Below are 25,005 nucleotides of genomic sequence, written 5' to 3' on the forward strand. Positions count from 1 at the left end.
TAACAGGGAGAATTACTGACCCCGCCAAAAGATTTACGCCGGATTATATTGAACTTCTTAAAAATGTACCAGAAGAGAAATTACCTGAGACAATACTGTTAGGATTGATTAGAAGAGATGTGTCTTTAAACCCAGAACACGGTTCTATGACAGATGATAATTTTATCAAATATTCGTATCGTATACGTGAAAATAAAAAACAAATCAGCAGGGACGATACAAAATACGATAGACTTGTAGATGCTATACGTAAACTTGAAATTCCACCATCGCAACCTCAAGAAGAAAAATCACCGTTGCAACACACAGAACGACAACAATATCCTTCACGGCGAAGAGCAATAGATCCTGACCTAACTCCGTTAAGTGAATACGAGGCTGCATCTGAAGGAAGTCCGCGGGGCCAAAAATTCAAACAAACTAGGTCGCCGATAATTAGCTTAACAACATCTTCTGAAAGTTTGCCTCAAGACATTTTATCCCCAAGAATTGTACCATCAACAGGGGAGGGTTTAGGATCCGGTTTTATTGCCTGCCCTAATAATATCATCGATGATGTATCACGGTTGGAAGTTCTCATCGGAGGAAGACGTGCCGGAAACAATTCTCCGGAAATTATAAATGAAGCCGCAGATATCTGTCAGAGACTATTTCAGCGTGGCATCATGGATATCAGCATCTACCGGGGGCTCATTGATGAACTCGCAGACGGTTACCACAGCGACTAATAATTAAATTTGCTAGCAAATTCAGTTAGATAAACAATAATTAAATAAAATGATACTACACGATTCTTTTCGCAGACCAAGAAGTGTCAGAGTAGTAAACTCACGATTACCAGTATACGAGGTTGTTTACGGAGATGGAGTCGGTGATGTTGTTAGGGATTTAGTCACAAGAATCGCTCCGAAAGCTGGACCGTTAGCAAAACAATTCGCGATGAAAGCCGCTGATGTTGTCAAGGATAAAGCCATTGGCACTGTTGGTAGTCTTGCCGGGAAAGCATTTCAATCAATCAAGGATCGACTAGCACAGCTGATACGAAAAAAAAACCCAGTCGAGAGGTTGGTGCCAGTAAAACTACCATCCACTGAAGCTATGCCGGCAAATGTTAGTAGCGTAGTAAATAAGGCCGTAAATCAGAAATTAGCTGAGATCGCAACAGCAGGAATTACCTCCAAAGCGTTGCAAGATAGTGTAACTGCTAATTTGATAGCTGGTAGTGGTTTCCGGTGACGATAACATTTTAATTAGATCATCACAAATAATAATAATGTTTGCACGAAAATCCAATGACGCGTTTGATATGTCCAAACCAGTACTTAAAGATGATTCTGTACGTGATTTTCAATATTATTCTTATGAAGCACGTGATCCTAACCAACGCGGAAGAATTGAACTACAGGTCCAGGATACAAGTAGATACTTCTTGCCCGCTGAGGCCTTCATCGAAGTTGAAGGTAGGCTTTTAAAGAATGATAACACTAACTACGGAATCGGCGACCGAGTTGGATTTGTTAACAACGGCATCATGGCGTTATTTAAATCCGCTATTTACATGATAGATGGAAAAGAAATTGAAACAATTCATGATAACGTCGACGTTGCCACAACAATTCTCGGGTTGGCGAGATACTCGGATGATTACACCAGATCAGCCGGACCATCAATGATGTTTGCAAAGGATATAACCGACAGCCCCGAGAACAGGAATGTAACAATGAATAATGCCGGTGACGCAGTTGCATCGATGAACGAAAATTTTAATTTGGGTTTTGCAACACGTAGATCGATGTTAAGTGGAGATGAAGAGTTCTCAGGTGTGATTCCATTGTCTCACATCTTTGGATTCTGCAGAGATGTCCACAAGGTCATATTCGGTGCCAAACACACAGTTGTACTTGTGCGAAAACCTGATGATAATGACGCTATCTGGCGAGATGCTGCTGTTGCCCCTGGTCAGGTAATACTAACTAAACTGTGGTTGTGGATGCCAGTGTTGTCTCCGTCAATCACCGAAGAACAACGACTGTTGTCTTTCATGGACACGGGCGGTAAATCACTGCTATCCTGGAAAACAACAACCACAGACGTTATTCAGGGTGATAATGGTGGGTTGTTTACATGGCATATATCATCGCAACAAGGAGTATCAGCACCACGACATATTTTCATTGCATTTCAATACCGTGCTAGAACAGATAGCCAGGAAAGAAATCCAATGGTATTTGATACACTTGGAGTTTCTGAAGTTTCGTTGAGAATAAATGGGCATCAGGAGCCATCTGAGGATATATTAATAGATTTCGAACATCATCGTGTCGCACGCGCGTATCATCGTCTGATGTCATTTATGGGGCGCGACCTTAATGTAGACACTGGCCTGCAAATATCACAGCGAGACTTTATGAGTTTATATCCGATTTATTACTTTTCGCTGGAACATCTTGATCTGGTTAAACAATCTGTTGTCGACCTACATTTCCGAGCTCGTGTAGGTGTTCCTGCTGGTGGTTACAGAGCGATTGCTGTCATACTCTCCGATAAAGCAATGCTGCTTGAAGGTGTTGGCGGACGAATGAGGGTCATCGACGCTCCAATCGAGAATATGTAACGCAATTAAAATCAAACTTAGGATATAATGTCATACAGTCATGTTAATGTCACCTTGACTTCCGGTCAAACGAAGAAATTGCAATCAAAGAACGCAAGCACGTGCGGGACATCAATAACACTAAAACGAGATCAGATTACTGGTGGTCCAAACAAATTGTCGTTGACTAATACTCAGCTTAAACATTTTAATAAGGCACTAACAGCAAAAACCGGTGTCCGACTTGATTTCTCTGCTGCAGCTATCAAGGACATGACTAAAACCGGTGGAATATTTCCTCTTCTCGCAGCAATACCGGCGTTGATTGCCGCGGCAGCACCAGCCGTAGCAAAAGCCGCAGCACTCGGTGCAGTTGGAACGGCGGCCGGAATGGCACTTAAAAAGGCAACCGGAAATGGATACAAAAAAAAGGGACGCGGTCTAAGACTACCAGGAACTCCGGCATCATGGTACCCAAAACGGGTTTAAAAACGCTTCGTGAGACGCAGTCTCCAATGAGCAATTTTGATTTATTAGATGCTGTTAAAAAATTGCGTATAAAACATTTCAGAGGTGTATTCATGCGAGATCAATTACCGCAACGACCAAATAATCCAGAAACTGGCATTATCAATCTCGACAACAAAGACGGTCCTGGAACTCACTGGGTTGCTTACGCGATCGATCCACGTGGAATTATTTATTTTGATTCGTACGGGCTAGCACCACCAGTTGAGTTTCTCAGGTATGTCAGCAGCAGATTTTATAATGTTCCAGTGTGGCAGTCGACGTTACCAACACAAACACTAATTGATCCGCCCATTTGTGGTCGGGAGGTTTTAAATGTTCTTGATGCGATCTCAAGAAATCTGGCAACGTCTCCGCATCGAGTAGTGCATGAATATACCGCATCGAGAAATGCTAGCATCTAAAAAACAGCAATAACAAATAATGGTAGATATTTATGGAAGACCTTTCACAAGAAAAGTCAAACCAAGCACGGATGTTGATCTCTCAAAATATGCGACCCGAGATGAAGTCGATAATCTTTTGAATTTAGCGGGAGTTGACCCAGATGAAGTTGCTATTTTTCAAGACAGGCAAGGAAAACTAAGAACGAGCAACATTAAGTGGAATGATATAATTCGCAGAGTTCTTGGAGCTACCAAGGATAACTTCGTTGCATTTAGTGATGGCGGCCGGATCAAGGACTCGAACATATCAATCGCAAGCATCAAAGACAGTATTGATAAAGGTGTTGACAAGTGCGTGAAAAAAGCCGGTGACACGATGACAGGCGAACTCAGCATGAGCGGCAACAAAATAACCGTTCTAAAAAATCCGGAAGGTCCCGAAGATGCCGCAAACAAACAATACGTCGACGCGCAGCACAAACTCGTTGTTGGCCTAGTCAGCGACAAAGTAACAAAATCCGGCGACGTAATGACCGGCGGACTTGACATGAGCGGCAACAAAATAACCGCGTTAGCGAATCCCGAATCCGACCAGGATGCGTCAAACAAACAGTACGTAGACATCGTCAACGGTAAACTAAATACGCTGCGTGCAGAGTACGATCTTCACGTGGGCGCGTTTACAAGACTTCGAAGAAACTTCGCAAAAACTGATGAGGCCGTGGATAAGTTCTTTGGGACTCCTCCAGTCGTCGATGTGAAACTCGCTGATGTAAAGACCGACATTAACACGATCAAACAAACACAGCAGGATATCGTATCGGGAATTCCTGAGATCGTTAACAAAACCAGTCTGATTAAAGTCCCCACTGGAGTTACTCCCGGGCATATCACCAACATCGTATTCACGGTATCATCGGGATTCGCAACATGGTCACGACAAAATAACACTATCAAATATACAGCAACAGCCACCGGTGTTTACAGGTTGTCTGTGTTTTCAGCCGCTAAATTTGAAATCTTCACAACATATCCTTGGAGACATTCCACCGATAAGTATTCCGGGGTTTGCACTGTAATACTAAACAGCGGAACCGAGGAAACATTTATGCTTGAAGCCGAGGACGATAGTTTAACAGCAACATCTTACTGGTTTTGTTTGGAATTCGTCGCTGCAACACCTCAATTGGTTACCGCGTAATTGAATAATGTCAACGACGCCAGATGCTCAACAATATCGATACAATCAGGTCCGGACGTGGCAATCTGAGTTAAAAACTGTCATCGACGCGACGTCCCAAAAAGTAAAAAAATACCGCAGACGCATAACAGTGTTAGACGTTATGGTTTATTCAGTATCCGCCGTTGTTGCATCCGCGGGAGTAATACTATCAGCGGTTACTCCAGTGACTGCAGTAGTCGCTGCCACGATCTGTGTTTCCACGGCCACTACCGCGGCAGGAGTTTTTAGCATCATAGTAAAAAAAATATCCTCGTGTGCTAACACGAAATTACACGATTACACGACAAAATTAAATACAGCCACGACCGCATATCAGAAATTATCATTGCTGATATCATCATCGTTAGACGCGCAATCCAGCGACGCTACGTCGATATCAGATTCTGAATTTAAACTAATGTCAGATGCGTACAATGACTATTTGAAAACTAAACAAATAAATAATGTCACAAGAACTGCTTCAACAAATAGTCACAAACACAACACCGGTAAGGACCACAATGATCTCAGCAAGTTCGACAAAGCCAGAATTCAGCATTAATTTTCGAACTCCAATTCGTGCGAGTGAAATCGCGTTGGCAAAGCTCAGTGTGTATCACAGCTGGCCCAATGTTAGGTCGGAATCATTTGGCGGTCAGCAGCCGAATAATTCGTTTGTGTTCTCGTGGAAAACCAAAGCGGACTCGGTCGACTCCCGCGAACTCGACTGGGATACAATTACACTTCCCACTGGGAGTTATCAGATCGAAGAAATCAACAATGAGATACAACATCAAATAAAACGAATCACCGGCAAGAAAGCCAAAATATCTATAACAGCTCATGAACCAACATTGTCCGCGGTCATTGAAATCTCAACGCCAGGATACGCCGTGGATATTTATAACAGCTCAATCCGAACAGTATTAGGATGGCCAAAAGACCCCGAGGTTAAACCGCGTCCACCAAAACCTGAAAAATCGGATTTTATGACCAATAAAGAAGCACTACACGACCTCAAGTACAGCAATTATTTTTCCCTTGCAGATAAATTACTAGCAAAAGAAGAAATTTTTATGACACCAGATATTACAGCCAAGAATTGGAGTATATCAGTTGCACGTGATGATGGAAGTATGATGTCAAATGTTTACAGTTTTGATAATATAGAATCTGAATTATTTATTCCGATCAGTCAAGAACATAAACAACAGCTACAACTGTTGCGAGCATATTTCCAAGATTATATTTCTGATTTAACAAGTCCGCGTGATAATATTATCACAACCATAAAAAAACTAAACAAACTCGCATCCGCCATGGAAATCATAAATCTAGAAATAATTCAGTCTATACCGGGGGGGGGGTCCGGATGCCTGGAAGGAGGATCCTCTGAATGTCTTTGGGGATCATGGACAGGCTGTTAGATTAGAATTTGCAACACGATATGGTATTCGCGTGGAGGATATTCCAAATTTTAAATTTCCTGGATATAACGCGCCCACGCTGAGAAAATCAGTCTCTGATCTCATCGATCAATCTTTCGAAGATATTCTTGCCACGTACGAACAAATAAAACCACAACCTGTTATTCTCAAGCACGACAACAGTACAGCATCCGATGGCAGACACATCTCACCGGGGATCGTAAATATCACAGATGTTATTGCGGTCAATCTTGTATGTGACGTCATCGATGGCAGTTACAGCGCATCAGATACTACGACGGCACAACAGGGGTTTATCCTGTATACGTTCACACCAAGAGACCCCCCTGGTTTTCTGATTGTGCAAGAACCAATCAATCCGGTCTATCTACGGTGTCATAACCCGTGGTTGTCAACGATAAATTTCAAACTCACCGACCAGAGGGGGAATTTGTTGGACCTGCGTGACGAGACTGTTAGTATAAACTTACTGGTGAAGTCCTAAGTCAAGGGATCCATAATATTTATAATAGTTTTTTTTTCTGCACTGATCCATTTTCGTCATTTTATCGTGCAAATACCCTATCAAAACCAGCATAAGTTATCGTTGAAAGTGCTAGCACGCATTTAAAAAAAAACGGTTGTGTATAATGTATCAACCCGAGTACATTCATGCACGAGTTCATATTCATGATAAGCAAATTCTTTACGAGGCAATAAAAACCGCATTTCAAATACAGACATTCCCAGAACAGTATTTCCCCGTTAAAATAGTTATTGACGTGTATGGTGACGAAGACTTCTTGTTAACTCCGTCACAATTAACAGAGCTACAGCAAAATCATATGATCATAGTTTGGTGTCAACGAGAACAGATTATGAACTATTCTCATTCCTGTATTGATGTTGAAACGCTTAAGCAAATCCTGAAAATCTGAAAGCGCCCTTCACTTGAGAAACTCTTTGAGTTTCCAAGGGCAAAAAAAATAATACACTTTTTTTTTTACCCGTGGAAATGTGCTTTACACTCCAAGCGGGGGGGGGGGGGGGCGCTAGCGTTCTCAGGTTCTACTTTCACTTTGTGCTGTGAGTCACACGCTATGCGGTTTATACTTCCTTGTCGGCCTCGTAGTCAGAAACACTAGTATTTTTGTCAGAAATGCAAGGCATTTCCGTGTCTAGATTCTTTATATAACCTTTTAACCGTCTCACCCTGGTGCTAATTAATTTTCGAGTCTCATACTCTTGTGACAATCCAAGACGAATCTTCTCAACTGCACGGCACAGTGGAATAAATTCAGATACCTGATTTTCAGTTATCCCGGCAAGTGACCTGTAAACGTGATCCTGTATATTTTTAATGAACCTATAACACGCGGCAAGATTGTTCTTTCCGTTCCGTGATAGCTCATTCAGGGATTCAAAATCTGACATAATTGTTTCAGTGTTTAGTAAAATATTAAAACCCCGCTGTTGCAATTCTTTAATTTCAACAAGTATGGTATTTATGTTTTCGTGATTGATATTATTATATATTTTTATATTTTTAAATTGCATGAGAAATGTTTAGGAGTTATCGTCGTCGTTAAGGATAAGCTGTATGTGGGAAAATGAAATATATTGTTTGAGCGTTTTTGAAAATGCTGTTTTGTAGATCCCATCTGCGACTCGTTGTACCGAAGGTCGACAAATACCGAAATATTTGCCAGCTGCGGCCATTGATTGAAATATTATTTCTTCACGAGTCTGTATATTTCGAGACCTAACAGCCCGTTTTCCAACTGTTTTACAACGACCTGTGTTACCCAGTAAGCAGTTCTTGCTCTGCGTGACCATCCGAAGATTGTTTATGGCATTATTCCTAGGATTCCCGTCAACGTGGTCAACGACAAGACCCTTAGGGATCAATCCATGGAAACATTCATAGACGAAACGATGACAGAGATAATCTTTTTCTCCAGCATGGAATTTTAGATAACCGGTATTACTTACAACACCAACTGGTTTCCTCAACCTGCAGTGTCTCACCGTACCATCTCGTGACGCTTCATAATTTGGGATAGTTGGATGTGGGACGAATTCTTGATTCATTATACTATAAGCAAATCATTGTCTAATTCATAATTTGTCTGAAAACTTATTTATGTAATCACGCTCCGAGAGAGTGTTATCACAGTCTGGATTTTTTTTATCATAATACCGTTTTAGTTCTCGATAGCGTTTTCCACCACACGCTGAACATAATTGCGTTTTTCCTCGTACTCCAATGCCGCATCTGATACACGGTATCGGTCCTAGACTCCCACCGCGGACCTGTTGAGCATGTTGTCCACAGTATTCGCCTCTGCAGGGTTTGCTACACGGCGCTGATGAATTTAGTTTGATCCACTTGCATTGGTTCATCATATAATATATTTGTCTATTTAAATATTTGTCTTAATTATAATAATGGGTTTTGAAAGACTATCCAGAATAAAACCCATATCAGGTTCTAGATTCGATCTTGACCGGTTAACCGCTGATCCACGACGAAGAGAGTTAGCAGAGGTAATTGGTGTTATCAAGAATGCCAAAGAAGAGTTTCGTCGTGATGGTGCCGCACACACGTGGTCTTCGTATAAAATTATCCTCGGAAACGCGAGCATTTCTCGTGACCGTATCATTGATGCTACCATGAACGATACAATCGCGCGTAACATAATTGGGTATCTCGACGATAGAAGATATTTCGTACAGATAAAATTTATTGTTGGAGTCGGCGAGGGAACGTGGATTATCAGAGACAAACTAGACCCTGTTCTTGATGCCAGAGGCGTTCGTGGAAAAACCGTTCTGTTAAGTAAAGACTCAAAACCGGGAGTACTTGTTGGGATTGATATACCATATTATGCCAGAGCGTATCCTGTGACCGCAGTTGTTTATGGAATTTATCCGATGAAGAAACCACGCGTTGATAAACTCAAACCGATGAAGGTGTCGGTGTTGAATTGTGTAGCTGAGCGAGTAATGGAACATTTTAAAAATGCACCACGTGGAAATGGTCTAACCGAGATCAGAAAAAATAAAATAACAGAATGGGCTAAACGAGTAGCGGATACAGGCGCATCAATAAATGATGTTGCCGCGTTGGAACGCTCGCTGAGATTTCCTATAACTGTTTCATCGTTAACCGGTACGGTATTGTACGAGTCAAAATATAATCGCAATGGAGCTTCAATAAATATTGTCGATCATAACAGTCACGCTTGGACTGACCAGGTTAGGATATTTCCGCGAGACCGTGTTGTCAAGTATTACTCGGGAAATATGTTTGATTGTATTCATCGGATAAGTAAAACCGATCCAGTGTCGGTGTGGTTATTCTCGAGCGAAGATGGAGAATATAATCAGTTTGTGAGACCCGACGGGGAAATATACAGAACGGCGGCGTTATAGCACGAAATGAAAAAACTCGCAGAAAAATATCATGCGACGGACACTGATACGTTACTGCGACACTGTTTTACTGTCCCGGGCGTTGCCGCGCATGTAGCCCGGGAACGAAATTCATGGAGACCAACTCCGAAAAGTTTCCTTGGGGATATCCAACAGAGCTGTGTCGAATACGGACACGGCGGTTTGTGGAATACTCGGTATGATTACCGCGATATGATATCCGTGGACATGACGGCGTGTTATCCCGGAAGTTTCCTTGGGCGTGGAGAATGCAGTGAATATTTTAAACGGTTTGGCCACGTCGGCAACGCCATGACAAGAGTAGCTATCAACGGTGGTTTACCCGATTTTGACTTGACCGGATTTGCTTGTGCGTCGTCATTTAAATTCGCTACGGATTTACATCCTGTGTGTTATGTTTGGTTTGGCAGACATTTCGTTGAACAGCGATGGGCTCCAATAGTGTTATTGCGATACATGCTTGACAGTCGAATACTGTTGTCGCTGACGGTCAGCGAAGCGATTATATGTTATTGTCGTCAAACCGAAGTTTGGTTGCCAACTCCGGTTACGTCACAAGAAGTCATCGAAGATTGGTCACGAGAATATCCAGAAACTTCTATCGACGATATTATCAAAAATGATGCAAGCACAGCAAAAGATCTAGGACGAAAAATAATAGGAAAATTCACTCAAGGTGGAGCGTATGATCATAAACAACATCACAGTCGATTAATCATGGACAAGACTGAATTGGATCTTATTGTCGCTGATGCAGCCACGAACAACATGTTCTGTAAACGCGAAGATGTGTTTCTGTCAAACGGGGAAAAACTAGGGACTGTTTTTAGTTACATCGACGGAGAATCATCTCAGTACACACATTTGAGATCTTCGATGCTCGCTTATGTATCCATAAATTTGTTGTCGATGATTAATAGATTCCCCGTTGACGCAGTGAGAGTTGCAACGGATTCATTTTATATTGATAAAAAACACTTAGCGGTGTTGAATAATGTTATATCGGATGATCCATCGTGGGGCTCGTGGAGAATAAAGAATGAAATGTTACACGGATATTGTGAATCGGCTGATGTGACAATCGAAGATAAATACCGCAGCGCAGAAATGCCTTCGACGTCGTTGTCGCCGCCGGTGCACGATCCTGTTACAAGACACAAAACAGTTTATCTGAACGGTCCCGGTGGTTCTGGTAAAACAACTCGAGCGATTGAATTATTTAGAAACTCTGACATGATTGTGCTAACACCCACACACAGACTTGCCAGGGAGATGAGACAACGCAAAGTAAAAGCTTGCATGTATCACAGTTTTTTCAAATACAGTGGTGGTACGTGGACACCATCGCGGATGGGGACGAAATATATCCCTGAGAAAATCATCTGGGATGAGATAGACACTGTGCCGTTGGATACATTAAAACAGTTTCTGGATTGGCTGCTAAAAAAAAATACCGCAGTGGTGATGTGCGGCGATCATGGTCAACCACCGCCATTTACAGGTGAATCTCCACACGAGTGGCTGAAAACTTTTGTAGATTATTATGAGGAAATAACTAACGATCACAGAGCACTCGATGAAACGCTGAAAGAGTTTAAGACACTGATCAGGCTACAAACCAATAAAGTCCAGTGTGAGATAATGCGTGAAATAATTCCACAGACGGAGCTGAGCGACTTTTGGGAAACGTGGAAACCAGATGATTTAATTGTTGCAAGTAGAAAGATAGTCAGGGACACGCTTCAGCAGCAGTTATTTCAGTTACATCAGAAGAAATTTCCCATGTTGCCAACGCCGCTGTGTTATAGACCAGCTGATACGCGACTGCAGAATATTGATGTTGATATTCCAGGGCGCCTGACTGCGTCGGGTCCGGAAAAACAGAATTTAGTATTAAATGATATTGTTGTCGTTGATGTTGATGCTGTCGAACAGGCACTAAAAATGAGCAAATCCCCGTGGACGCTAGGATACGCTATGACCATCCACAGTTCGCAGGGACTAACTATTTCAGATACAACAGTTTGGATTGTTGATGATCGCATCGAGTGGTCAAATTTAGTTTATTTAGCAGTCTCCAGAGTAACAAGGATAGGTCAGTTACGAAGAATTGTATTAGATGATGTTGTCAACGACAGCATCAACAGATCAATCGCTGATGATACAATAAGAAAGAAATTAGCCGGTTACAAACAGAGCGACAAAAAAAATGGTAGAGAGTTTGATCTCGACGAAACATTTATTATACAATTACAACAACAGCAGAATAATCACTGCGCGAGTTGTAATTGTTTATTGCTGTGGCAGTATTCGAAAAATAATCCAAGGCAATTTACCGTAGATAGAATAGATAGTAATCGCGGTCATACGCGTGAAAATGTAATGCTGACCTGTCTTGAGTGTAATCGACGCAGAGGTGTTGCTGCAGTTATTTAAGTGTGGATCACCTCAGTGATCGAGGTGGTAATTGTGTATCCGTGGGAATCACCTGAAGTTGCTCGCGTGTGAATCCACGCTGAGGAGCAGTTGAATCTAATCTGTAGATTGCGTTTCTCCCAGTTGATCTGGTTATGCTGGATATCTTGTGTGTGGTAACACTCCATGTCGGATCGGTTGCTCTCTTTTTTCCTCCTTCGGCCTCGCCAGGTTCGTATAAATACCTAACGGTGACATTACCCAGCACTGGCCGAGCTGAAACATTTTGTTGCTGTTTTTTGGGTATATATTTTTTTGTGATTGCATTTACAGGTCTCATGTTTGTTGTTCTGGTAATTTCATTATTCAATGCGGCTATCACGTTTGGCAGTCTTGCAACCCATTCGCGAGATCTACCGTCCGCGTCAGATAACGCGGAAATGAATTCCCTCGCGTACTGGTATCCGAATAATCTCTCAGCGAGTGTTCTATTAAATCGCTCAACAATTGCCTGATCCCGATGAATTTCAGTGTGTCCTCGTCGTATGATAACGTTATGCTGCTTTGTCAGTGATGATACCGCGCCCTGAAATTCTTTACCAGGATCAACTTGTAATAATCGGGGCCAGCTTAGAGGTCCTCGCTGATAAATTCGTTTGAACGCAGAAGCAACTTCAGCGGCTGTTTTAGTCGCTAACGGTTCTGCTTCTTTGTATCTACTGGCAACATCAACTACTGTTAGCGCGTATTTGTATATTTTTCTACGGACAGTATCATGAGGAAGAAATAGTATGTCAGCCTGATGAACTTCATTGGGCACACTAACATCAAAATGTGCAAAATTGATTTGTCGAGGTGGTGGTAGGTAGATTTGCCATATTGCTTGTTTTGATAGCCAATTTTTGGCAACCTTGCGTGTTACTTTTGCTGCGCTGGCGAGTTTATTAATTGCTGCATTACCTCTCCAGTATCCGGCCGGGGAATAATAAATCGCTTGCATTGAAAATGCTTGCATTTCTATTAATTATCCAGCGCCTAATGCTAATTTAGATTTCATCGCTGATCGTACTAACCAATTAGCGAGTGACTCCTTAAATGATTTATTTTTTATGGCGCTTAGTGCATGAATTAATTTCACATCCGCGATATGCCTGTCTTGTAGATCTTTACTTCGATAAGCAACATCATGTATGTGACACGCTGCGTCGATAGCGTTTATCGGATACTCTCCCGGTTTTGGTTTAGATTGTTCATCAAGTCTGATATCTAGTCGTGTCCCTGGACCGCAGTAATTGTATCCCGGAAGATGCTTTTCTCCTGGATATTTTGCCCAGGGAGTTCCGGGGAGCTTTCCAAGTTTGGCTGCAATGTCACCTCCGGTCGAACTAGCTTTTTTTTTTGAAATCTAAATTTTTTTGTGCCACATCGCGCACACTTACCAGAGAGTGCTTGTCTGTTATTTTTTGTTGTAATGGTTGTTATGTCGTTTGTAGGGGTTCGTGCCTTGCACTTTACACAATATAAATCCATAATTATTATTCTTTATATACAAATGGAAATCACTGATTTTTCTGCGACGCGAAGGAAAGAACCAGTCAAGCATAATTCCGTACTACCAAATTCTATCAGAATGATCATCATAGGACCGTCAGGATCAGGTAAAACGCAACTGCTACTGAACATGATAATGAAGTGGATGAAATGGGACAAACTATACTTGATAGCTCCGTCTGTGGATGATCAACGTTGCTATGATGTTATAAAAGATTTTAATGAAAGTGCAAAAGCGCTGAGTGAAGACGGCGACGAGGATGTTGTTGAATTTATAACTGATATTGAAGAAGCTCCGTCCGTGGAAGACCTTAACGGGGAAATAAATAACCTAGTAGTGTATGATGATGTGATGCTGGACAAGCAAAAAAATCCTGCAAGAATATTTTCACGAGGTCGTCATAAAAACACTGATGTGATTTATGTTACTCAGCGTTATACACAAATTCCTAAAGTAATTAGAGACAACTGTAATCTTCTTGCGGTGTTTAATGGAGTTGATGTTCACACGCTGAGAAACATTCATCAGACATGGTGTAGCGGTGATATGGACATAAATAAATTCAAAAATTTCTTTAGTCGCGCTCAAAGAACCCCGCACGGATTTGTAACAATAAATTTACACGACCCCAGAACAAGATACCGTATCGGACTTGATACACTGTATGGTTAACATGAAAATGTTTCCTTGGAAATCTTCGACTTCTCACAGCAGCAGAGGGGGCGCAAACTACACCTGATTTTTCGATGATACCTCACCGTGGAAATTATGTCGGATACGAGTCGGATTTATTGAAGTAACTCGCGTTATATCAGCGGAAATACAAAGCATTTTCAAGGACATTTTTTTTTTTTGTCTCGTTTTCTGAATAAAAGTGTTATTTCATGGAAATAACGCTTCTATCGGGAATAGTTTCCGTGGATGGGGTATCTCGGAAAAGTAGTTTGTAGGATTCGCCCCCTCTGCTGCTGAACCACATACACCTTTCTCCATTAGCTCGTGGTTTATGGGTATCAATATGGTCACAAAGTTCTTCATACTTTGGTAATTGTTTGATGATCATACATGTACTCAGGCTGAGCACTCTTTTTCTACAGGAACAGTCAGTGGTTTTACGTCTAGGACTCCTTGCCATTTCTTGCAGTGACTCGACAATTAGAATTTATAGGTATGTGTCAGTCTTTAAAGTTCATTTAATTAAGGTTTTTTATGTTTGTGTCATATTTTGTTTGACAGTGGCATGGAACATTGATTTGGAAAGCTATTATGAAAAGGAACTTTATCAATGCTGATGTCATAGCTTAATGTATAATGTTAGACAAGTCAAGGTACAAGTATGTTGGTATAAAAGACACCATCAGATGCAGTCAGAACTGATTGTGATACATTACAGCCCAAATTTTTCCCCAGATATCATTTTTCTCCAGATGTCATTTTTCTGTCATTTTTCCCCAGATGTCATTTTTCCATTAAAATTACAGGATTGTCACCATGGTTTTATTGTCCCCAAGGGAGATAACTCACAATGAGAGTATGTATTAATGGATTGTTACAATCTTGTTTTGACATCACTCAGTATCAAGCTCCCTGACTTAACACATGGGTAAATTTTATGAATAGCTCCCTGATCTAATACATGTGTCAACATGTGTCACTTTTTGAACACCTCCCTGATTTAAGACATGGATCATTTTTTGAACACCTCCCTGATTTAACACATGGATCATTTTTTGAACACCTCCCTGATTTAACATATGGGTCACTTTTTGAACACCTCCCTGATTTAACACATGGGTCACTTTTATGAATAGCATCCTGACTTAACAAATTGATTACTTTCATGAACAACTCCTTCAACTCCCTGACTGAACACATGAGTCACTCTTATAAAAACTCCCTGACTTAACATATGGGTAATTTTATGAATAGTAACTACCTGACTTAACACATGAGTCACTTTTATGAACAGCTCCTTGACATAATACATGGATCACTTTATGAACAGCTTTCTGACTTAACACATGAGTCACTTTTATAAACAGCTCCTTGACATAATACATGGATCACTTTATGAACAGCTTTCTGACTTAACACATGGGTCACTTTTATAAACAGCTCCTTGACATAATACATGGATCACTTTATGAACAGCTCCCTGACTTAACACATGAGTCACTTTTATAAACAGCTCCTTGACATAATACATGGATCACTTTATGAACAGCTTTCTGACTTAACACATGGGTCACTTTTATAAACAGCTCCTTGACATAATACATGGATCACTTTATGAACAGCTCCCTGACTTAACACATGAGTCACTTTTATAAACAGCTCCTTGACATAATACATGGATCACTTTATGAACAGCTTTCTGACTTAACACATGGGTCACTTTTATAAACAGCTCCCTGACTTAACACATGGGTCACTTTTATAAACAGCTCCCTGGCTTAACACATGGGTCACTTTTATAAACAGCTCCCAGACTTAACATATAGGTCACTTTTATAAACAGCTCCCAGACTTAACATATGGGTCACTTTTAACAGCTCCCAGACTTAACATATGGGTCGTTTTTATAAACAGCTCCCAGACTTAACATATGGGTCATTTTATGAACAGCTTTTTGATTAACACATGGGTCACTTTTATAAACAGCTCCCTGACTTTAGATGTGGGTCCCTAAGTTAACACATATTTCTTTTATGAGCAGTTTTATAGAATGGAAGAATGTATTATGGTCCATATTAACTAAATTTAGTGAAAAATGCCTGAACTCCCAATTAAAGAGATGTAGAGTATGTAATTGGCAAAGCAAAAACGTTCTCTATCTTTCCTGTAAAAAGTGCTACTGGAGAGCTCGAGATCAGATTTAATAGTTTATATTATCGGATATTTAACACAATCTTTTTTGTGGTCAGTGTTTGTAGAAAAATCTTCAAAAGGAAAGAATGTTGGTTTAAACACAAGGAATAAAAAATTGAAGTGCTCTGTGTTTACAAACTCTGCAGAAATAAAAATGGAAACATCTGGAAGAATTGAAAAAACAATGTGCATTGCTCACTGATGCTAACAAGAGCTTATACCCCAAGATTTAAAAAAAATATTTTGCAAGAGTTTGTTATTGACTACCTATGGAGTCGAACAATGGATTAGATTGTACCATGACTCAGAATGGAAATAACAGATGAACAAATGCATTTATCTCCTGCCAAATTAATCTTGAAAACAGTTCTTGAAAAATGGGTTGTTCCTGAGGACCTCTTAACCCAAGAGTTTGTAGGAGTTATCAACTGCATATTGTAACTAGAGGCAATTTGACTTTCAAAGAATGCATTAGAAAGCATGGTGGAACTATTTTGCAGTCGGTTGAAGTTACACACCTACCATATGTCAACCCTATTGAAAATCTTGTGGTTGTGCAGGTACTAATTATGAATTATCAGTTTGACACACCTGTGGACTTTATTTCAGCCAATAATTAGTTCAGTAGTATTATGTATTGCATTACAGAAATTAACTTTGGCGGTTCTATAACAGGTGTCTGTAAATCGAAGAAAAAAATTCAATAGTCACGACAACAGTGGTCACACGACCTTATTAGTAGCAATACTGGCTTCTCCAGCACCATTGGTGAGCCTGGTAACAAAGGGTTATATAAACCTCTCACTTTCATAAAATGATCAGCTGAATGTATGAATCAAGCCAAATTATTCCCTCTGATGAGCTACAATAGTAAAAAAACTGGTCAGGGACATGTGATGACTAGAACACCCCACATCCAGTCAGCCATCTTCTGAATTTCCTTCATCCATGTTGACTCTGTTGATGGGACTGCATTTTAGAGTACACCAACACAAGAAGATTACTTAATGTCGAGGCGTAATGAGTTAGCTATTATACATCATTTGTGCAGAATTCATAGAGTACGAGCTGCATGGATAATATTAACACAAATAAGGAACTTTTATATTGGCCATCCTTGTAAAAGCACTCAGATTTTGTGTTTTACTTTATTTTGGTTTTCTTGATAGTTTAGTTGATTAGGCAGTATATCAGCAACTGGTCAAGGCAAAATGATGGTAACTGGTCAGTTAGGAGATAGGTCATTACTTAACCTGCCAGTTGTTTAATGTCAGAACTCATGAATATGACTCACATTAACTCTTGTTATGTATATTTGATTTAATTTATATTTCATTAAATTTAATTATTTGTTTGTTAGTTTTTTTTTAAAAAATGTAATTCTATTACATGCTATTGTAATGTAACTTTGTTTACTGGATTTTATATTTTCCAGAATAGAGCTCAGTTCTGACTGATTTTTTTTAATTTTTTTACGTAAACAGACATTGCATCTAATGCTGACCTAGTTACTGACTTTCATTCAGAAACAGTGGCAGTTCTGGTAAACTTAATTTTTTTTATTCTTTCCCAAAGTAGAACCATTGATTTCAGTTAAGGCCATACTGGGAGTACGTAAATGTAAAAATCTTCTATTTTGTTCTAGAAAGATGACTATGTGACCCTCATTCGGGCATCTGTTTTGTGTTGTAGTTAGACTTATTACTGATGTTTTGAGAAAGAACAGTGATTCATGCCTTAACGCTTGAGACCTCTAGGTGTTTTATGTTGTGTCCAGTTTGGGCTATTTAATTTTCTTCAGATTATTTGGAGTTCAAGTAATTGTTTTCTTTGGAAATACTAGTGTTCAAAATTAATTTGTGGACAAGGACCTTTATCAAAATTTATACAGAATGCAAAAACTGGAATAAAATTTTCTGTGAGTCGACAAGAGACTGTTGAAAATGAAGCACTTCACAGGTTACAACAGATGTCATCATCTTCCATTTTGGATTTCATCGAGATTCAAACTCAGTTTCATTTAGGACTTTTTAATAATAGGACTTCTATTTTTTAATTCTTGGATTAATTTTGGATTTGATTCATAACACCTTAAGGTCTTTTCCCCATTTTTACCTTTCTTTTAGGGAAACAAATTATTCATTATATTTTACAAAGCTTGTTGTCTTCACTCTTTTCTGTTATGTTTTGTGAGAGCCTAAACCAGTAGCACTCTAAGCATTTGTGAAGCAATAATTAATAAGATAAATATAGTGTGATATGTTCGGATGGGTTTCAGACCTTGCTTAATGCTTGCTTTTGTGGAAATGTGAAATATCAGCCTAAAATAACAAATCTCGATCTCTCGTAATAAAAGTCACAACTTGAAGGTGGAACATACTAATTATGGGTTTTGTAAAATAAAATAAAAAATTGTTCTTTTATCGATATAATTATCACACCTATCAAAAGGTAACATACATGGGTTTCAGATTGTTAAAAAAGACCTCAGCCTAATATATTAAATATAATTAGGATTTCACTTAATGAAGTCAGCAGAACCCTTTGTAATTAGGACTCCAGTTGATGAAGTCAGTGGACACCATTGTAATTTAGGAGTCCACTTGATGAAGTCAGCAGAGCCCTTTGTAATTAGGACTCCACTTGATGAAGTCAGCAGAGCGCTTTGTAATTAGGACTCCACTTGATGAAGTCGGTGGACCCCTTTGTAATTATGACTCCACTTGATGAAGTCAGCAGAGCCCTTTGTAATTAGGACTCCACTTGATGAAGTCAGCAGAGCCCTTTGTAATTAGGACTCCGCTTGATGAAGTCAGCAGAGCCTGTTGTAATTAGGACTCCACTTGATGAAGTCAGCAGAGCCCTTTTTAATTAGGACTCCACTTGATGAAGTCAGCAGAGCCCTTTGTAATTAGGACTCAACTTGATGAAGTCAGCAGAACACTTTGTAATTAGGACTCCACTTGATGAAGTCGGTGGACCCCTTTGTAATTAGGACTCCACCTGATGAAGTTAGCAAAGCCCTTTGTAATTAGGACTCCACTTAATGAAATCAGTGGACTCCTGTAGTAATAACAGCTTTCAGTCTATCCAGCTGTCTATATTTCAGCAATTCCATTACCCTCAAGGAAATCTTGATGGAATTTAAACAAATTTGTTATTCTGTTTAATTCTGATGAGACCTAAATTGATTTTGATTTCTAATTTTTCTGGCATTTACTGGAGTTATGGCTCCTGATTGTATGTCCTGCTGACTTTGGTTTCTGCAGGATCACTTTACCAAGTACTGTTGTATTTCATTATTATTATTTCGAGAAGACTGAGTGATTTTTTAAAAAAAATGTTTAACCATATCATTTACAAGAGTTATGACCCCTGATGTGTCCTCTTGATTTGGTTGCTGTACCCTAACTTTAAGGGATATTGGATTCGAAAGACATGAATTAGGACCCTTGACTTTCTTCTTCATTGGGTATCTGTAATGTAACTTCAGTAAAGAAATTGGATTTCACACATATATTGAGGAGACCTTGAATGAATTGAATTTCCAGCATTCTACATCCTCATTTTTGCCCTCTGATTCAAAATTCCACAAACTTTGGTTTTGCAACAAAGTTTGTCTGTTGAAAGACCTGCAGAACAAATTGTAGTGATGTTGGCCTTCTGTGATGCACACATCATGAAGAGCTTCCCTTTCATGTATCATTTCAGTGTACCTCAACCCAGCAGTATGTCTCAGCAGAAAACAGAAGAGGGACCACCTATTGTGTACCATGTACAGCCTTTACTGACCCTCAAACCCAGCCGGAACCCATCTAGTCATCCAATGACGTGCTCATCTCTAGCCTGGCAGAGTGCCAACGATCACCAGTACATGATGGGAGGTTTTTCTGATGGTATGTAAAATGGAAGTGTATGTAGTGCATACTGTATCATGTGGCCTCATAATGGTAACGTGTATATGTATAGCATATAATCTGACATCGTGTGTTGTATGCTTTGTTCAGTGTGTGATCTAATTGTGTGTGTTTATATCCATGTGTACAGTATATTATATGATTTAGTGTGTGTGTGTTTTGGATTTTTATCCATATGTACAGTATATTATATGATTTAGTGTGTGTCTGTTTTGGATTTTTATCCATATGTACAGTATATTATATGATTTAGTGTGTGTGTGATTTGTATTTTTAACAAAGCTTTACCAATTTTCAAGTCATATTACTATGACGTCAGCAGGGTGTCAGTTTAGTCTAGCACTGGTGCATCATGTTGCTGACATGTAGCATTATGTCCCACCCAGTCACATTATCCTGATACCAGTCCAGCTAGTCCTAACACTAACCTCTTAATGCTGAGTGCTAAGCAAGGAAGGTACAAGTGCCATTTTTGTAAGTCTTTGGTATGACTCAGTCGGGGTTCAAACCAGTGATTTCCTGCATCCGAGGAAGGTGCTTTAACTACTTATGACACTGGAGTGGTCCTCTGGTTTAGTGTATTTGCATATGCGCTGTATATAATCTGGTTCTGTGTGTGTGCAGTATATGAACATTTTACTTTCATTTACTCGAGTTTGTACAGTATGCAATCTGATTAGGTGTATGTATATGTATATGTGTATGTGTATATATATATATATATATATATATATATATATATATATATATATGTGTGTGTGTGTGTGTGTGTGTGTGTGTGTGTGTGTGTGTATATGTGTGTGTGTGTGTGTGTATATATATGTGTGTGTGTGTATATATATATATATATATATATATATATATATAAAATTCATTGATAAATAGAGATAAACAATTTTAGTAATATTTGTATTATGAATAATGCACACTATTTAGAGGTACAGAAAATAAATACATAAAAAAGAGAAAGAAAAAAATTATATTAATAAAACAAAATAAATAAATAAAATAAAAAAATTTAAATAAAAAATATATAGAATATATATACTAATATAATCTTTACAACTGTTAATGAGGTTAGCAGAACTCAATTTATATAATAAAAAATATGGTGTGCATAACGCTTGCTATCAAGTATTTTATAAATAATTAATCATATTATATTGAAAATTAATTTACAAATTCACTTTCATTTTTAAAGAATTAGTAATCTTATTTTTTTTGTTATTAGATTATACTTCTACCAATTAAGATTTTCTGCAAAGTAAAATAATATGAAATATTCATATCTAATTGTAAACAGGGGACATAATTCAGAAAAAAAATTACTAAATGTCATATAGTGTTTTTGAATTTAGACCTTTTGGATATACCGTATTAAGACAGTGAATCCAATAGGTTTCCTTTTAGTAGATGTTCCATTTCAGAATCAGCTTTAACAATAGGTTGGAAGGAGAAATCTTGCAGTGTATGGGAATTTTTGTTAAAATGTGCGGCAACATGAGATGAAAATGATTGATCGGTATAATTTTTTATATCTGATCTATGTTGGTTCATACGTTTAGATATTTTTTAACTGGTTTGTCCAACATATTGTATGCCACATTTTTTGCATGTTATCAAATAAATAACATTTGTTGTTGTACAATTAATATTACAACGCATATTAAAAGTTTCTTTCGTATTGTTATTATTGAAAGAAGTATTTTCATTAATAAATGAACAGTGTGAACATCTAGGTCTATTACATTTAGTTGATGATCCTATTTTATATGATGGTTTTTCTAATTTGGAATTAGTTAGGAAATCTTTAAGATTTTTAGTTCTTTTACAAGCAAGTGTGGGTTTGCTTTCGTGTAGCGATTTAACACTTGATATACTTAATACGGTATATCCAAAAGGTCTAAATTCAAAAACACTATATGACATTTAGTAATTTTTTTCTGAATTATGTCCCCTGTTTACAATTAGATATGAATATTTCATATTATTTTACTTTGCAGAAAATCTTAATTGGTAAAAGTATAATCTAATAACATAAAAATAAGTTTACTAATTCTTTAAAAATGAAAGTGAATTTGTAAATTAATTTTCGATATAATATGATTAATTATTTATAAAATACTTGATAGTAAGCGTTATGCACACCATATTTTTTATTATATAAATTGAGTTCTGATAACCTCAATAACAATTGTAAAGATTTTATTAGTATATATATTCTATATATTTTTTATTTAATTTTTTTTTTTATTTATTTATTTTGTTTTATTAATATAATTAGGGGCCCCGAGTGGCCAAGTGGTCTAAAGCGCTCTTCGTTACGGATCACTGCCATCTCACCTCTGTCTGCGGCGGTTCGAGTCAAAGATTCAGCCAATGTGGGCATGTGAGAAAGCTTGCCAGTAGCTTCTCGTGGGTCGGTGGTTCTTTCCGGGGTTTTCCGGGTTCTTCCTCCACCATTAATACTGACCGCCATGTATAGCCTATCGTGCTGAAGAATGGCGTTAAACCCCACAACAACAACAACAATAATATAATTTTTTTCTTTCTCTTTTCTATGTATTTATTTTCTGTACCTCTAAATAGTGTGCATTATACATAATACAAATATTACTAAAACTGTTTATCTCTATTTATTAATAAATTTTATATACAGTTATCAGTAGAGATATATGTATCTGTAAGATCCAGTTTTATATATTTTTATGTATTAAGATATCATTAATCTTTGCTGTATATGCACATCTCCATTTAAATTATTCGTTAAAGTATAAGATAATTACGTTAAAAATGTAAGCTATGACGTCATCTTGTTTATGTCATATTGTTTATTTCATTGATCACTTAGAAACAACATATTTAATGACGTAAGCAATGATATAGAATTCAGTTTGAATTCAGTCTGATGAAGCATTAAAGCGAAACCGGTCATACATTCTACGTGTTGGTGTTGTTTATTTTATAATTTATTTATATATATATACATATATATGTGTGTGTGTGTGTGTGTGTGTGTGTGTATATATATATGTGTATGTATGTATATCTGGTTAGGTGTTATTCTATGAATATGCACAGAATATAACCTGATAAAGGGTATTTGTATATATATGCATATAGCCTAGCCTTTAGTAATAAACCATTCCTTCATGACTTTTATTTATTTTCAGGAACTGTAAGAATATGGGATCTGTGCACATCCTCCCTCATGCTGCGAGTTAACCAAGAGTTATTCCCTTTTCACTCTTTCCATGCACATAGCCGAGTTGTTAGAGGGTGTGACTGGTCAAAACTGTCCGAAAATTATTTTGTTACAGCAAGTGATGACAAATTTTTGAAATTTTGGTGCTTGGACAACACAGAGTATCCAGTATGCAAGGATAAATATAGCGCCTTCAATGGAGTAGAGTGGCCCCTTATGTACCCAGGAGCTTTGAGTGCATCTGATGATGCCATGGCGTGAGTGTCTTTACTGCATTTTGATTGTATATTATATGCAGACACGATTTTTCTCTGTTTTAAAGTGGAATTCCGTTTTTCTCTGGACTTCAATCAGATTTTTCTTGATATAGTCCATTTTTTATATCATCTCTGATCCAGTTTTTAAAAAGGGTCTATCTGCTCCCATTCAGCAGTGACCCTTGTAATTTTTTTGTTCCATATATTAGTTAGTACATGACCCTCATAAAGAGTATTCTGATTGGTCAAAGATTTAAATTCATCCAATGAATCTTTGTATAATGGAAACTGATGGCAAGGGGAAGAAGAAGCATGCTTGCAAAACATGACATCCCGAGTTGTTGAGAGAGACCATGACACAAAATGTTTAGATTTTGGTTTAAAAAATGTATGGAAATGGTAATGGCTGGAGCAAAAAGTTTATGGAAATTTTTAGAAAACTGAATGCTAGAGGACTGGCATTTTGTGACCTCTGCAATAAAGATCTGAATTATGGTAATCACAGTTGGAAGAGTTTAAAACAGCACATACAAAAGAAGCTGCATACGGAAAAATTGTAGCGCAGAAGGCATCTGGAAAAAGTGCAGTTAATTACTATAAGAAGAAAGATTTCTTGCATGAGATAACAGATGTAGCCATCTGTGAGAATATGCACACTGTATGTCACCAATACAAGCACCAGCTTGAAAGGGAAAATGCTGTCATTGAGAAGGAAAAAAAACGATTGCACATTGAGCCAAAAAAGAGCTCAACTGGCATATCAACAGGTTGTGTCCACTGGAGAAAAAGACAAGTGAATGTATGGGATATTTGTATATATTGATGAACTTGGGTGTTTATTTTACAGCATTGTTATGAAAAGAGAGAAGTATAATATATTTGCTGCAAAAATTGAGAAACCATTGTGACATTTATGATGGGAACACTGATAGTCACATGAAATAACTTCAGCATCAGTAGTACTGGAGAACAAATTCATGTGACTTTAAATATTGTGAAATTATTCAAGTTTAACATTTTTGGTAAGATTTTCAAATGATTATTTTGGTTTATTTTATATCGTAAGTTGCACCAGGAGCAGTTTTTTATGAGTGTAAAATGCGTTTCTGGCTGGGGTCCTTTGGCTCCCTGGACCCCTGCATCGGGGTCACTGCCCCTTGAGACCCTGCTGGGGGAGGA

General features: G+C 38.4%; 1 protein-coding gene across 2 annotated transcripts in view; it reads left to right on the top strand.

The window, feature by feature from the left end:
- The window catches only part of LOC149783086 (uncharacterized), a 94,437-nt gene that overhangs the window by 47,767 nt on the left and 21,665 nt on the right, over positions 1-25,005 (top strand). For both annotated transcript variants that reach the window (XM_089931301.1, XM_089931300.1), the window contains exons 13-15: positions 14,677-14,747; positions 20,159-20,343; positions 23,538-23,826. In XM_089931301.1, the coding sequence (XP_089787427.1) occupies positions 14,677-14,747; positions 20,159-20,343; positions 23,538-23,826 (545 nt within the window). The remainder of the gene's footprint in view (positions 1-14,676; positions 14,748-20,158; positions 20,344-23,537; positions 23,827-25,005) is intronic.

This window comes from Sinohyriopsis cumingii, chromosome 14 (genome assembly GCF_028554795.1).
Source record: "Sinohyriopsis cumingii isolate HCF-2022 chromosome 14, ASM2855479v2, whole genome shotgun sequence".
Lineage (NCBI taxonomy): Eukaryota > Metazoa > Mollusca > Bivalvia > Unionida > Unionidae > Sinohyriopsis > Sinohyriopsis cumingii.